General features: G+C 40.3%; 1 protein-coding gene across 1 annotated transcript in view; it reads right to left on the bottom strand.

Annotated features, from left to right (window-relative positions):
- Positions 1-1059: 1059 nt before the first annotated feature.
- Positions 1060-14066, bottom strand: part of LOC139652350 (filamin-C-like) — a gene marked incomplete at its 5' end in the record, with an annotated part of 50217 nt that continues 37210 nt past the window's right edge. The window contains 10 exons of the mRNA XM_071529389.1: positions 1060-2549; positions 3397-3603; positions 5803-6021; positions 6203-6379; positions 7661-7793; positions 8699-8814; positions 9752-9889; positions 10249-10518; positions 12871-13128; positions 13339-13461. Of these exons, the coding sequence (XP_071385490.1) occupies positions 2362-2549; positions 3397-3603; positions 5803-6021; positions 6203-6379; positions 7661-7793; positions 8699-8814; positions 9752-9889; positions 10249-10518; positions 12871-13128; positions 13339-13461 (1829 nt within the window). The remainder of the gene's footprint in view (positions 2550-3396; positions 3604-5802; positions 6022-6202; positions 6380-7660; positions 7794-8698; positions 8815-9751; positions 9890-10248; positions 10519-12870; positions 13129-13338; positions 13462-14066) is intronic.

Raw genomic sequence — 14066 nt, forward strand, 5'->3', positions numbered from 1 at the left:
CAGGGGGTTATGGTCTTTGTAGTAAGCTAAAAAAGAGAGCAAAACTACAGTACATTGGTGAATACTGTTGTTAGAAGTTCTCTTGAAATTTCATGACGTGAGCATAATGTCTTAAAATGCAAACATACTCCAGTTTTCCACTGGGAGTGAACGTTTTTTTAATTTACCCATGACCAAAACCTTAATCTAACCTTAACCAAATTGTTTTAGTTGCCAAACCTTAACTTTTAGTGGCCTAAAGCCCTAAGCCTAACCATTAGCTAACCTTTCCATGTTTGTGACACTGTTGCGGCGTCTATCTCAACAACAGGTTGTCAGGAAATATTTGTCATGCACGTCTTCCCCCTTTCTGCCAATATAGTGCTTTTCTCTGCTGTAAACCATCAAATAAACACACACGACACCATTGTAGCTATTGTTGCTACAATTTCAGAGCGCTAATTAAAGTAAGCTAACATTCCAGATTTTCTTTCTTAATTACACCTACAGTAATCTGATATTTGGTTTACTAGCTAATGTTTGGGGTGTTTCCATAGTAAATTTTGACGGATAAATGTATCAACTCTGGGATGTGACCACTAATGTGAAGGGAAGCAAATAACGTTAACTTCACTCGAGCTTATTCTGTCAAGTAATGCTAAATCTGTAATGTTAATCAGAGCAGTTTGTTTTTTGCTAACCAAATAGTTAGCCTACTCTTTGCTAATTAGCACTCTGAAATTGTAGCAAAAATATCTTTTAGCAGCTAGTGGTATCATTGCCTTGGTAGAACGGGTTTGAAACTCAAAACTAAGCTTCAAAAACTAAAGGTATGGACTTTACATCCACTACAATACAAATTGTGCTGCGGACCTTAGAGTTTGTGTCCAAGTAACACTCGCATGCATGGCTCTGATTTTCCTTCTTTAGATTTCAGTTTCATTCTAATCTCTAAATTAGACACCAGACAGGCCATAGTGGTTCTTTATGGCAAGTTAGCAAATAAACTTTTATTATGCCTGCACAATCTTGCCAAATTGAAGGTTAATATATCAAACAATTAAGAATTCATTTCTTTCATTCATTTTGATACATACAAAATCACTATAAAATGTCACTCTATAATATTGTTTCACTGTAACATCTGTGTTTTTTCAACATTCACAAAATAAATTGATTGCTACACCGCACTTTCTTCCTATAGTAAAAAATCTCAGCCCATCATATCTCTCTGTCCATGGCAGCGGCTGCCAGGTCACCAGATGGCACGATGTAGAAGAAAAAAGATCAACTGAGCACTTCCTCTTTCTAAACAATAAGACCATTTTCTGTCAAAGAAAACAAAGGAAGGTCTGAATAAATAAAATCAAAAAGCATAGAGTTTTTCCCATGAAACATAGTCACATCACAGCTTGTCCTGATCCTTGGCTATCACTTTGGCCTTCTGCAGCATTGTGGGCCATTCTTTGGACGACTAACCTGCAGTAAAGGGTGACAGTATACCTGTGTACTGTGAAACTGTTACCATTACACATAGGTTTGACCAGACATGACATACTCCATTTCAGTTCTATTTCCTCTTTATACAATCTTCTGTTTAAAACTAAATGCATAAATTAACAGGGGGAAAAAAAACATACACGATACAATTGCAATCCATAGTATTCGCAAAACCCGTAAGTACCTCCATATTGTTGACATGCATGAAATGATTGTGGAGGAAATGCACTTAATAATCAACAAGTAGGCTAATGTATAACCTGACAACTTCCTTGTAGAATCAGTGGAGGCTAGTGGTTTGAGACGGTAAGATCACAAACCAGCGTGATCTCCATTTGATCACGTTTCTTGCTACTAATGTCAGCAAATGGCTGTGGTGATTGACGTCATGCGAATACAATGGATTGTAATTGTATAGTATAGAACCAGGGATGTAGTGGAGGGTAAACCCATCTAAAACCATCACATTTTTATTTGCAGAATAGTTTTTAGGGTGTAGTATACATCATAAGGAGTATAAAACTGATGTAAGTTAGGCTATTGATTTCCGTTTATCTTGCTGGTAGTGGCGCCATATGATGATCACCTACTGGAGGTCATAGTTTACCCTCCTTTTTCATTTACCACTATATCACTGTATGTAACTGAAGCCTAATGTACCTGTTTCCCATTGGATATGAAATTGCTGTCGGTGCAGGTGTGTAACATCACCAAGAGTGGTTTGAAAGCAAGGAAGACATAAATGAGAAATTTGGCACCAGGCGTGAATAGTCAGTTCTGTCCCCTTGAACAGGCAAAAAAAAACCAGTCTTTGCATCTTTAGTGCATGTGGGAGGGTAGGAGGGTCTGGAGCTACAGTAGAGGGACGTACAAGGGTCCATTTTAAGGGACAGTGACATGGAAGGGACTGCCAGGGACATTCTCATCCCCCCATTTGACGATGAGGATGTAGTTGCCCTGTTCTTTGACGGTGTAGGTGACGTTGTACATCCTGTTGCCCATGTGTTTGACGTACACCTCTTCGCAGGGGGTCTTCGGCCCGTGGACCCCCACCATTAACATGTTAGTGCCTGCGGAGGGAAGGACAGTGCGATCAGTCATCATCATCATGTGCATCTGCGTCGTCATGATAATCCAAATATTACTTCGATACCATTGTGAGAGACTGAATTCAATATTTAATTTCATAAACAGTGGATACTTTGACCAAATGTGTTTGGCAAGCTGAAATTCTGTTGCACACTTTTATTCAAGTTTTTGATATATTAATTTTGCAGAGTTGAACATTTATTTAAGTCACTAATATTGAATGTATGGTGCTTTCCATGGTGATTTTGGTGAAACTTGTTGTTCTATGACATTGAGAATTTTTTGCTATTAAACTTAGTATTGGTATAGAAGTCAAAATTCTGATGTCTGAATCAAGGTTATTATCGATAACGAAAACTAGGTGTGAAAAAACATTTTCGTTAACTGAAATAAAAATAAAAACGAGGCTTTACGAAAAAACGATAACTAACTGAAACTGTATTGTGTGTTTACAAAACTAACTAAAATAAACTAAAATTATAGAGAAAATGTCTTTAGTTTTCGTCTTTGTCAATTTATTTCATACATAAGCCTAGTATTTTGAATTGTTGAATCTCGCCCCTGACAAATACCCCATATTACAAAAAAAGACTAAAACTAACACTGAAACTAATAAAAACTAAACTAAAACGAAGCATTTTCAAAAAATAAAAACTAAACTAGCAAACCCGCTTTAAAAAATAATAAAAACTAAACTGAAATTGAAAACAAAAAGTCAAAACGAAATAAAAATAAAAACTAATGAAAAATGCAAAACTATAATAACCTTGGTCTGAACACTACTGTGCATCCAAGCACTTGTGGGTTTGTAGGTGCGTTGTCCCTCACCTGCTTTGCTGCAGTCTACTGTGAAAGTGTTCTTCTGCCCCACAAAGGCTTTTGATAGGCCGGAACCCCTGGAGATTACTTTACTGGCGTCCGAGGAGAATTTGGGCAGGGAGGCGAAGGCCCCGCCCATCGCTGACGTCTTGGTGACGGTTTCCACGAGAACGGACGACGTCTCGTGTAGACTGTGGCCGCCAGATAGACGAGCTCCTACAGAGAGAGAGAGAGAGGGAATTGAAGAGATATAAGCCCTCTGTACACAGATGACCTGGGTAAAAAATCATGCTGAGTTTCAATGATGTTGGGGCATTGGGACGTTTTGGGGCGTATACTATTGCATCATATGGGTGTCATATGGATGTTTTCCAACAGTGAGCTGGTGGTGGCCATCAAGGTGACAGCAACAACAACACTGGAAGTAATGGAAGAAAAAGTAGTAAGAAAAGAAAGAACAGTGAAGCTAAACGTTCACAAACGCGGTGTCAATCAATCAGCATTGCATTGTTTATTGCTGATTGGCTGCGTTCTCCGTCTGCTTCTTCAACAGCTGTGGAGGTTTTATGGACGCTGGTTACCTCAGCCTCAGGCTAGATAACAGCTCATCAAGATGAGTGACAAGTGTTGGGGAGGGAACTTGACCAACTGAGGAGGAGAAGGGTGGGACTGTCAAAACACTTTCTGCCTCAAGCAGAAAACTGATATATTGTAATTAGAAAGTGATTTTTTTCCTGTGTAATCTCATCATATTGCTGGCCAAGTTTTATATCCATAAATGTAAGGTGTTAAAAACTAAACCCTTTTTTTTGTACCTTTAAAAAGGAAGCAGAGTCCTACATTAGAACATTATCTACCTCATGCAATAGAAAAGCTTTGAAATTCGTGCACCAAATTTAACATCTTAATATCATTTTTACTGCACCATTTTCATTTTATATTTGTTTGTGTCAAGCTTTGTTTGTTAGTCTTTGTTACTGTTCTGTTACTCCATTTATGCTTTTGTATTTTGTATATTTTTGTATATTTTGTATATCTGGGAGTCTCCTACTGCCGCTTCAACTTGTGTTTTTATCTCACTGCTGGCCATTGTAGTCTCAGTAGGCTATTAACAAGCAAGCTAGCTCCTTAAATCTGAGTAGACGGCAACACTGCTTGCCATAGTTTCCCACTGATTGTCCAACTTCCATGTACACCGTAAGCACAGTTGATAGAAGGCTTGCAGTGGCACATGGTTAGCATGGTGTTTACTTTATACAGAACAAATTGAGGGTCAGGTCAGGCTTTTTTTCTGCTTTACTACTCGGTTGTGAAGTAGGTCATGTGAGTATAGTATAGAACCAGGGATGTAGTGGAGGATAAACCCACTGAAAACCATCACATTGTTATTTGCAGAATAGATTTAACCACCTTTTTAGTCTTACATACATCTTTATGATGTAAATTCATAGTATACATCTTTATGATGTAAATTCATAGTATACATCATAAGGAGTATAAAACTGATGTAAGTTATTGATTTCCATTGATTTCCGTTTATCTTGGTGGTAGTGATGCCATATGATGATCACCTTTTTTTCTGCTTTTCTACTGGGTTGTGAAGTAGGTCAGTGGTGGGTTATTTTCAATGTCCTTGTCTCAGGCTCCACATCTTTACACACAAATCAAACCTCTGTCAGCTCCACTATTTACCCGGCATAAATCTATATGATGTATGTGTCTGTCTGTGTAAAGGCGGATATAGAAGTACACATGTACTAGATGTAAAAGAGCTAACCCTTAAAGAGAATGCTCACAGAGCAATTTAAGGTTGTGTAATACCGTCACGTTCAACATAACTATGCTCTACTTGAACATTAAACACAAAGAGCCCTGTGTGCTTGTACTAAATCCCTGTCTGTGTGTCAAAGAGGTAGAGAGAGGGATGAGGAGACTCTGAGAGGCTGAGATTCACAATGGTCTAACAAAGACATTGCTTACTTTACTCAAACAGCTTCCTATTTGTGTTTGCCAGAGGAGCTAACATCTCCATGTGCTGCTGTTTCTAAGAGCCTGTAGGATTTTCATTATATCCTTGTTGAACTGCCATGTCTGAAATGCCTGTGATAGTAACCTTTATAGACCTGCTGAAGCTCTTGCTGACACTAGTTTTCGCTGCAGTTGCATTGGAAGATTGATTTTTCAATTTCTTTACAATTCATATTGCTTGTGGAAGCATCAGCAATTAGTGTTTTTCCAACATTAGATTGATTGATTGAGATTTTGCATATCGTTTGTTGGACTTCTTCGTTGCAAGAATTTAACTAGCACAAAACAAGTTTTCACTTGTTTTTTCAATGTCCATCTTTACAATAATATTGATTCTGGTCCAATCCAATCCCCAGTCTATGTGGTGTTGCTGTCCACATGACCCACCTGAGACTTTGGCCTTGAAGGGGCTGCCAACAATGTGCTGGGGACCTCCATATTTAATAGAGATGAGATAGCTTCCTGGAGCCATGGGGGTGTAGGTGACCTTGTAGCCCTCAGGACAATCTTGGCAGTCCATCTTCACTTTAGATGGCCCGTCGATGGTAACAGACAGAGCTCCTGACCCGGCGTTACACGTGTTCACGATAAACTCTGACGCCACGCCTAGCGGAGGGGACAGAGGTGACGGACAGAGGAAGAAACACATCAGTTCTCAGCTTTCAAAATGTAAGTGGGCGGCAATAATGTCAACGTTAATGTAAGTGTAGTGCTTACTGCCAACAGCACAGAGACTGAGTATGCCTGTATGTGTGTGGCTGAAGACTGCAGTGTGAATGATTCCTACCTGTGGATCCTCCCTCTAGGCCAGGTCCGAAGGCGGACACCATGCCCGGATCTCCAACCTGCCCTGGTTCTCCCACCCGGATCTTGAAGGGGCTGCCGGGAATGTGGCTCCCGTTGAAGCGAACATCAATAGAATGGACTCCGTTCTCCCTCGGGATAAACCTGATAGCATGCTGGTCTGTAGCAAGAGAACAATAAGACGTAATACGCAAGGGGTTTGAACAGTAATGATGGGTTTTGACACATTTCTAGGATCTATCACCTTGAATAACAATTTAGTTTGGAAATCAGGCTTTCTATCGCTATCTGTTTTGTCTTTGGCTAAATTACACCTTCAACCACCTTAATGGCCACTGCTGAAAATGGCTGTGCTTAACATTTCAACACAGCACTATGCAATTTCCACACGCTGGCAGCCCCAATTGGCAACAAGAAATGCCTGTTTGAGCTAATGAGAGAAGAAAGAGGACCCGTCGACAAGCTCTCCTTCTTTTTCCTCTCTCGGTGAAGCAAATACATTGATATGCAGATTAGCACACGATGCCATTAGATGAATTGTAGTGACCTTTTATGCAGCAAATACCTTGGAAATGTTGCCAACACTGCTTGTCGATGATCATTTTATACCAAATTATACCAAAGGGACAAGAGAGGCAAAAGACATGTCTTCCGTTTAAGTAACTTGATACCTTGTACTTTTCTTTTTTCATTTTCAATTTTGATTTGTCACGTCCTGTGCACAGAAGATTTCCCACCAGCGACCATACCCGACACCAGAATTTCATTTGGGCAAATAGGCAAATCTGTCACGTCCCAATTAGTTGGGGTGGGACGCCCTTCTCTGTTGCAGCCCCACGTTGTAATTATAGGCTGATAAACAAGGTTATTATAGTTTTGCATTTTTCATTAGTTTTTATTTTTATTTCGTTTTGACTTTTTGTTTTCAATTTCAGTTTAGTTTTAATTAGTTTTTAAAGTGGGTTTGCTAGTTTAGTTTTTTGAAAAACTAACATTTGAAAATGCTTAGTTTTAGTATAGTTTTTATTAGTTTCAGTGTTAGTTTTAGTCTTTTTTTGTAATATGGGGTATTTGTCAGGGGCGAGATTCAAAAAGGTAAAAGAAAATTGAGAAAAAAAAATTGGAAGATAGATTTCATATCCACCCAAAATACTAATTTATGAAATAAATTGACAAAGATGAAAACTAAAGACATTTTCTCTATAATTTTAGTTTATTTTAGTTAGTTTTGTAAACACACAATACAGTTTCAGTTAGTTATCGTTTTTTCGTAAAGCCTCATTTTTATTTTTATTTCAGTTAACAAAAATGTTTTTTCACACCTAGTTTTTGTTATTTCGTTAGTTTTCGTTAACAATAATAACCTTGCTGATAAGACAGGTGTGTTTTTACATACAAATCTGGCGTAGTGCAGCTGCAACACTTGATCTATGGGTCTTACCGGTGTCCAACTCGGTGATGTAGCACTCCTCTATAGCTCCGGACGGGGTGTGGATCTTGGCATCGATCAGCCCTCTGGCTCCGTTCAGCTGCACCGCGAACGAGGCCTCCTGCCCCACCTTTAGACCCATCTCCTGAACAAAGGAATAGAGGAATAAGGGGAGGGAGAGGGGAGGGTAAGCTGCAATTTTATCAGTCGTGGCAGTATGTGGCGCTATGTGCTGTAAATCAGTGATTCTCAACCTTTTTCATATCAAGGACCCCTAATTTAGTCCACATTAGAGCCATGGACCCCCATTTGATGAGATCTGAAAATATTTTTATTGTCACATATGATTTTGTCCAGAATTCCATGACTATCTGTATTGTAGGTAGAGAGATAACAGAGAAACTATGATCAAAACAGTCATTCTTCTACATTCTCTAATTGTGTTAACTTCTTGTAAATGAAATAATGGTGAAGTTTAACAATTCATCAATTTCCTGGGGACCCCCTGGAACCCCCTCAAGGACCCCCAGTGGTCCCCGGACCCCACGTTGAGAACCACTGCTAAGAGTACTTAAAATAGAAGGAGGTACGGCGCATGAATTAGTGAGAAGGAAAGCTTTAATGAGTCTTTAACTGTCACTCTTAACCACAAAGGTCAAACGCCAAATATACAGTGCTTAGTTAAAACAGGGAGGTGGCAGAGGTTCACTGCCACAAGAGCACACGCAAACACAAAGACTCACACACACAGAAATATACCCCACTCCCCATATAGGTTTCAGAGAAGCCAGCCAAACCCATCCACTAATAATAAATCTATTCATAGCAAATCAAAGTGGCACCTCTAATATAGAGGATGACACATCAGTGGGTGTAATATGGAGAGTTTATAGTTCATGTGAGAGAGGAGCCTATTCATATAGCTGTGACCTCAGCAACTCAACTGCGTCTATATAAACTGTCTAATCTCTGAATAGCTTCTGCACGCTCTTCATCCTGTTTGCCTGTGTGTGTGTGTGTGTGTGTGTGTGTGTGTGTGCGTTTTCTCACCTGCAGGCTGGTGATGGTGAGGCGGCGAGCGTCATCCGACAGGGTGGCAATGGGGACGATGAAGGGAGAGTCTGGGATGTGCTCATCATTGAACTTAATGGAAACCTCATAGTCACCTGGAGAATAGAACCAAGAGCATAATGTAACAACTTGTGAGAGTGTATTAAAATATCCCTCTAAATGGGTTGAAGATGCAATGAAACGTGTTAATAATGAATGAGAAATGATTTAAGTGTCTCACAAATTTTAAGCTGAAATCAGGTAACTGTGGGTGAACATTTTTGCACACCCTGTATATATGCTGTAATCTTTCACATATTGAGCCTCATGTTTGTGGGTGTTCTCTTTTGCCTTATATGGCATTTCTGAGGTCCTGTGAATGCGAATCCCAATTACGAGTGATTGGGATTCATTCAAAATATGCAAGTGAATACGATTGAAAACAGATGCTTCTGAACATTTCATGAATATGGTTTTTAGTTCATATATGGTTATGGTTAAGGAATATGGTTTTTAGTTCATATTATTGTACACAGAAATGTACACACAAATTTACAAAAAGTATTGATAAATGATGCCCATTGTCCCTCTCATACCCTCATACTCATCTAATTGTTATATATTGCACGTATATATACTGTATATATATACAGTACTGTGCAAAAGTCTTAGGCACATGTAAAAGAAAAAAAGTAAAGCAAAGATGCTTTCAAAAATAATTAAATGAAAAGTTTCTAAATGTACTGCACAGTACTGTATATATATGTTTATTGCACATAGACTTTTTTTTTTGCAGATTTTCATTCATACATTTCCACTTAATATGTCTGAGTGTTGGTATCGTCAGATGAGTATATAACTCTCATTTGCTCTATTCTTACCTATATCCTATTCTTCTTTGCTGTATCCTATTATCTGCTGCTACAATGGCCCAATTTCGCCACAGGGATCAAGAAAATTTAATCTAATCTGATCTAATGTAATCTGATTTGATCTAATCTGATCTGATCTAATCCAATCTAATCTCTTTACTACAGCCTATGCGTGTCTCACCAGGCTCCTGAACCACATAGGCCACTCCACAGGATCCATCCTTCCTGTCTTCAAAGGTGATCTCGGCCTTGCTGGGTCCCTCTACGGCGATGGACAAGCCGCCAGCGCCGGCCTCTCTGGTCCAGATACTGAACTCGGCTGCGAAACAACAGACACACACACATATCACACACTGACCCCTAGTGGTGCATCCCAGTACTGCATAAGGCTGGTGAAACACTACAAGATTATCGGGCTGATTTCAACCAGATTTGCCCATCCTGCCTAAAAATTTGGGTCTTGGCCATCTTCCAAGCACTTCACTTGTAATTGGGCAGTGGGAACCTATATGAACCAAATGTGTTTCGGGCCAAAGAAATTAAACTGTTGGTGTGTGATCGTACCGTAAAGTGTAAATGTATAGCAGTGAAAAAGAATAGTGGTAAATGGTTGGGGAAGGGAAATCTGTCTAATACCTGCAAAAAACAAACAAATAAAATAAGAGTTCTACAACTTACCTGGCATCCCGGCCACTCCTCTATCCAAGCCGGTGCCCCCGGCTCGGACCTTGTGTGCCCCTCCCTCTCCCAGGGGCCCCACGGTAAACTGGAAGGGGCTGCCTGGCACGTGCTGCCCCCGATATTTGACGTTGACCGTGTGAGGGCCCATCTCCTGTGGGATGAACCTGACGCTGTAGGTGCTGTCCTCTCCTTTGATGATCTCGGCATCCTCCGTCTTCCCTCCCGGACTGGTGACCTGAGCCGTCATCTCCTGAGACCCCGCCTCACCTGACAGGGGGAAAGGGATTGGTAGTGGAGGAGGAGAAGGAGGAGGAGGAGGAGGAAAAAGAGGGACGTGGATCAGATGGTTTGTCCTTGTGACTGAGGTCTTCAGAGTCTTTGGTTATGTCTACATGCACAGAGTGGCCTGGCTATGGATCATACTCTGGTTAAGGTCTTATTCAGGTTAATCTGAACCTTTTGCCGCTTTTCAACCGCATGGTACCGGCTCAACTCGCCTCAACTTGACTCAACACTACACCCTTTTGGTAGTACCACTTGGTTTTCCACTGCAGATAGTACCCCCTCAATGTGCAGTGCTTTGTGCAGGATGTCCCGTATCGCGCAATGATGACAATTCTCTCTGACCAATCAGTAGTCTACAGTGTTTTCACGTCACCTTTTGGTTTCGCCTCAGCTTGCTTGGAACCTCGACGGAGGTGCTACCAAAAACAGTACCAGGTACCATATTACCTGGTACCTGGTACTTTTTTTTGGTACTTGCCCAATGGAAAACCAAAAAAGGAGAGTAGAGTCAAGTCGAGTTGAGCTGGTACCATGCAGTGGAAATGCGGCTTTTGATACCCCAAGCGTACTTTTCTTACATGGGAAAGAAATGTGAAAGCAGTAAGATGTTCCCATGCCACAGTAACCTGTTTAATATGGGAGTAAAGACTCATTTATGCTCCCTTTACGTACGGAAATAAATACGTCAGTTTCAAACAATGTAACCGTCACTTCCATGCGTCCTTTACTTTGGCATGGATGATAAGCAATACATCCACTAGAGGGCAGTAGAGAGTCAAAGACCAGTGTCTCGCTGGTCTCGCTTGAACTATTGGCTACACTGCCCCCCACGATTTCCGGTGGTACTGCGGTGGTACTGCTCCGTTTCGTCCGTATTCGTAAGCTTTCAGAAAACGTGCACAAATACGGACGAAACGAACGCAGAGTACGGACAGAAGGCTCCATCCGTATCCGTATACGTATTTAACGTTGAGCATAATTGAGCCTTTAGCCAGACATCTTAACCAGGTTTCTCATCATCACAGCATGGGCTTAACTGTGTTATTCTAACCCAGTTATGTTTACATGCATCATCACAAAAACAAGTTAGTTGAATAACCGGGTTAAGAGCGAAATTCACTGTGCATGTAAAAGCAGCTACAGTAAGTGTGATCCAGCTTTGTGTGATAGTCTGGTTCAGCTATCCAAACTTGGTGGGTCACATTTTCCACCAGCACACCGCTGCACTGCTTTATAGCAGACAGCATTACTTTCCAATCTGGGACAAGAGCAGAAAGAGGGAGAATGTTCCCAATCTAACACACACTCAGACACATGCACACACACTGGAAACCTGCTAAAAATAGCCAGCATTAAATTAAAAGTGAGGTTGTAAAATAACCACAGGCCTATTATAACTGACTAAGATGTTAGAAATCAAGGTGCTATCGTTGTCCCTAGTTTATGTTCAGCCAGGATTTAGATGCAAAAAATATCAAATATTAGTAATCATTTACTATATAAAGAGTTATGTTTGTGTTAATTGTGAGGAGCTTCCTAACCCTAAACCAGTGGTGGAAAGTAACTAAGTACTTTACTCAAGTACTGTACTTAAGTACAATTTTGAGGTACTTGTACTTTACTTGAGTATTTCCATTTTATGCTACTTTGTACTTATACTCCACTACATTTTAGAGGGAAATATTGTACTTTTTACTCCATTCCATTTATTTCACAGCTATAGTTACTAGTTACTTTTCAGATCAATATTTTATATTTAAAACATTTGATCATCTTTATAAAATAACTATAAAATAGCATTGTTATAGATTAGATTACCCCAAAGTATAGCTAAATTGTTAAGATTAGCTTCATGTTGACAACTTTAAAATGCTGCTTACATGTACATGTATGTCAATAAATCAGTATTAATATTCCAATAATTTATGAAAAATATAACTCTCTAAATGGGGACAGTTTGCATAATGAGTACGTTTACTTTGATACTCTAAGAACATTTTGCTGCCAATAAAAGTACCATGTACTTTTACTTAAGTAAGATTTTGAATGCAGGACTTTTACTTGTAATGGAGTATCTTTACATTGTTGTATTGCTACTTTTACTTAAGTAAAAGATCTCAGTACTTCTTCCACCACTGCCCTAAACCTATCCTAAACCTAATTCTAATTCTAATCTTAACTCTAAACCCAAGTCCTCATCCTTAATTAGCCCCTTGTAGAAGTGAGAACCGTTCAAAATGACCTCCTTTACAAAAAATGTGCTCACTCCGAAGGTCTAAAACTCAAAGTGGTTCTCACGACGATATGAGTACACACACACACACACACACACACCCTCTTGCAGCGGCTGCTGTCTGCCGCCTTGCATCCCGCTGAAGCCTGTCAGGCTCTCCCGGCCCAGGAAGTCTCCGAACACATCCCTGAACGGGTCCCCTCCGACCTGGGTGCTCTCCTCCACGCGGACCTCCCTCTTGGTCTCCCCCGCGCGGGTCTTACTGATCTCCGTGCGCTCTGTCCTCGTGTACGTGTGGCTGCTGCGCGTGAACGTCCGGGTCAGGCGCTCCTGAGCCGAGACCATCTGAAACCAGTTACCTATAGCAAGGGGAAGGAGGGTAGGAGCGAGGGAGGAGGAGGAAGGAAGAAGAAAGGAAGAGGAGACAGGGAGAGCGAGGGATAAGAAGGGCTTTTGACCGAAGCAAAAGGAAGGCGGCTGGAGTGTGTACTGAGAGACGAGGGAAGCGAAGAGGACAGACAGAGGTCGTGCTGGGTGGAAGACATATCAGCCCGAATCTTGGTTCCCACCTGGTATTTTCAGGTTGAGGTCACAGGTGCTGCCCACGGTAGCGATGGAGGGAGCCTGTCTCTTCCTGGTGATGCTCTCCTTCATCCTGCCCTCGCCGAATACCTTCACCGTGAACGGACTTCCTGTTGGGATGGAACAATCCGAGGTTAAGTGTCTTAATCTTTAAACCAATCCAAGGATTCCCATCAGCAACCTTTCTGCCACAAGTCTGCTTTTCTAACCACTAGGCTACCATTAAGGCTTGGGCAATATCCAAAATTGAATATCATCATTTTGGGGGATTTTATTTTACTTACTTTATCTCGGTTTTTCTTTTTGTATTGGTTTTTATACACCAAATTGTTTTGATCTGTTTTCTTTTAAAACCTGATGATTTTATGACTTGTCTGTTTTATTTTTATTTTGCTGCCTTTGTGAAGCACTTTGTAACGTGGATTTTGAAAAGTGCTCTATAAATAAAGATTATTATTATTATTACTATTATTATTATTATTATCTAATTTGACTGTCCTAATATATCCCTAATATTGAATATTGCAATATTTCACAAATATCATTTTCTAATTATTATTATTATTAATATCCTATTATATTAAGACATTCAATATATTGTGATATTCACAAAATATTGGGATATTCAGTATTATCGAATATTGGCCCAAGCCTAGCTACCGTTGCCCCAACTGCAAACGAACTACCTGCATGCTCTTTGAAATACTAAATATTA

Source organism: Centroberyx affinis, unplaced genomic scaffold (assembly GCF_046629955.1).
Source record: "Centroberyx affinis isolate AG114_WGS23_722 - 3 ecotype Tasmania unplaced genomic scaffold, CSIRO-AGI_Caff_v1 ptg001785l_1, whole genome shotgun sequence".
Taxonomy (NCBI): domain Eukaryota; kingdom Metazoa; phylum Chordata; class Actinopteri; order Beryciformes; family Berycidae; genus Centroberyx; species Centroberyx affinis.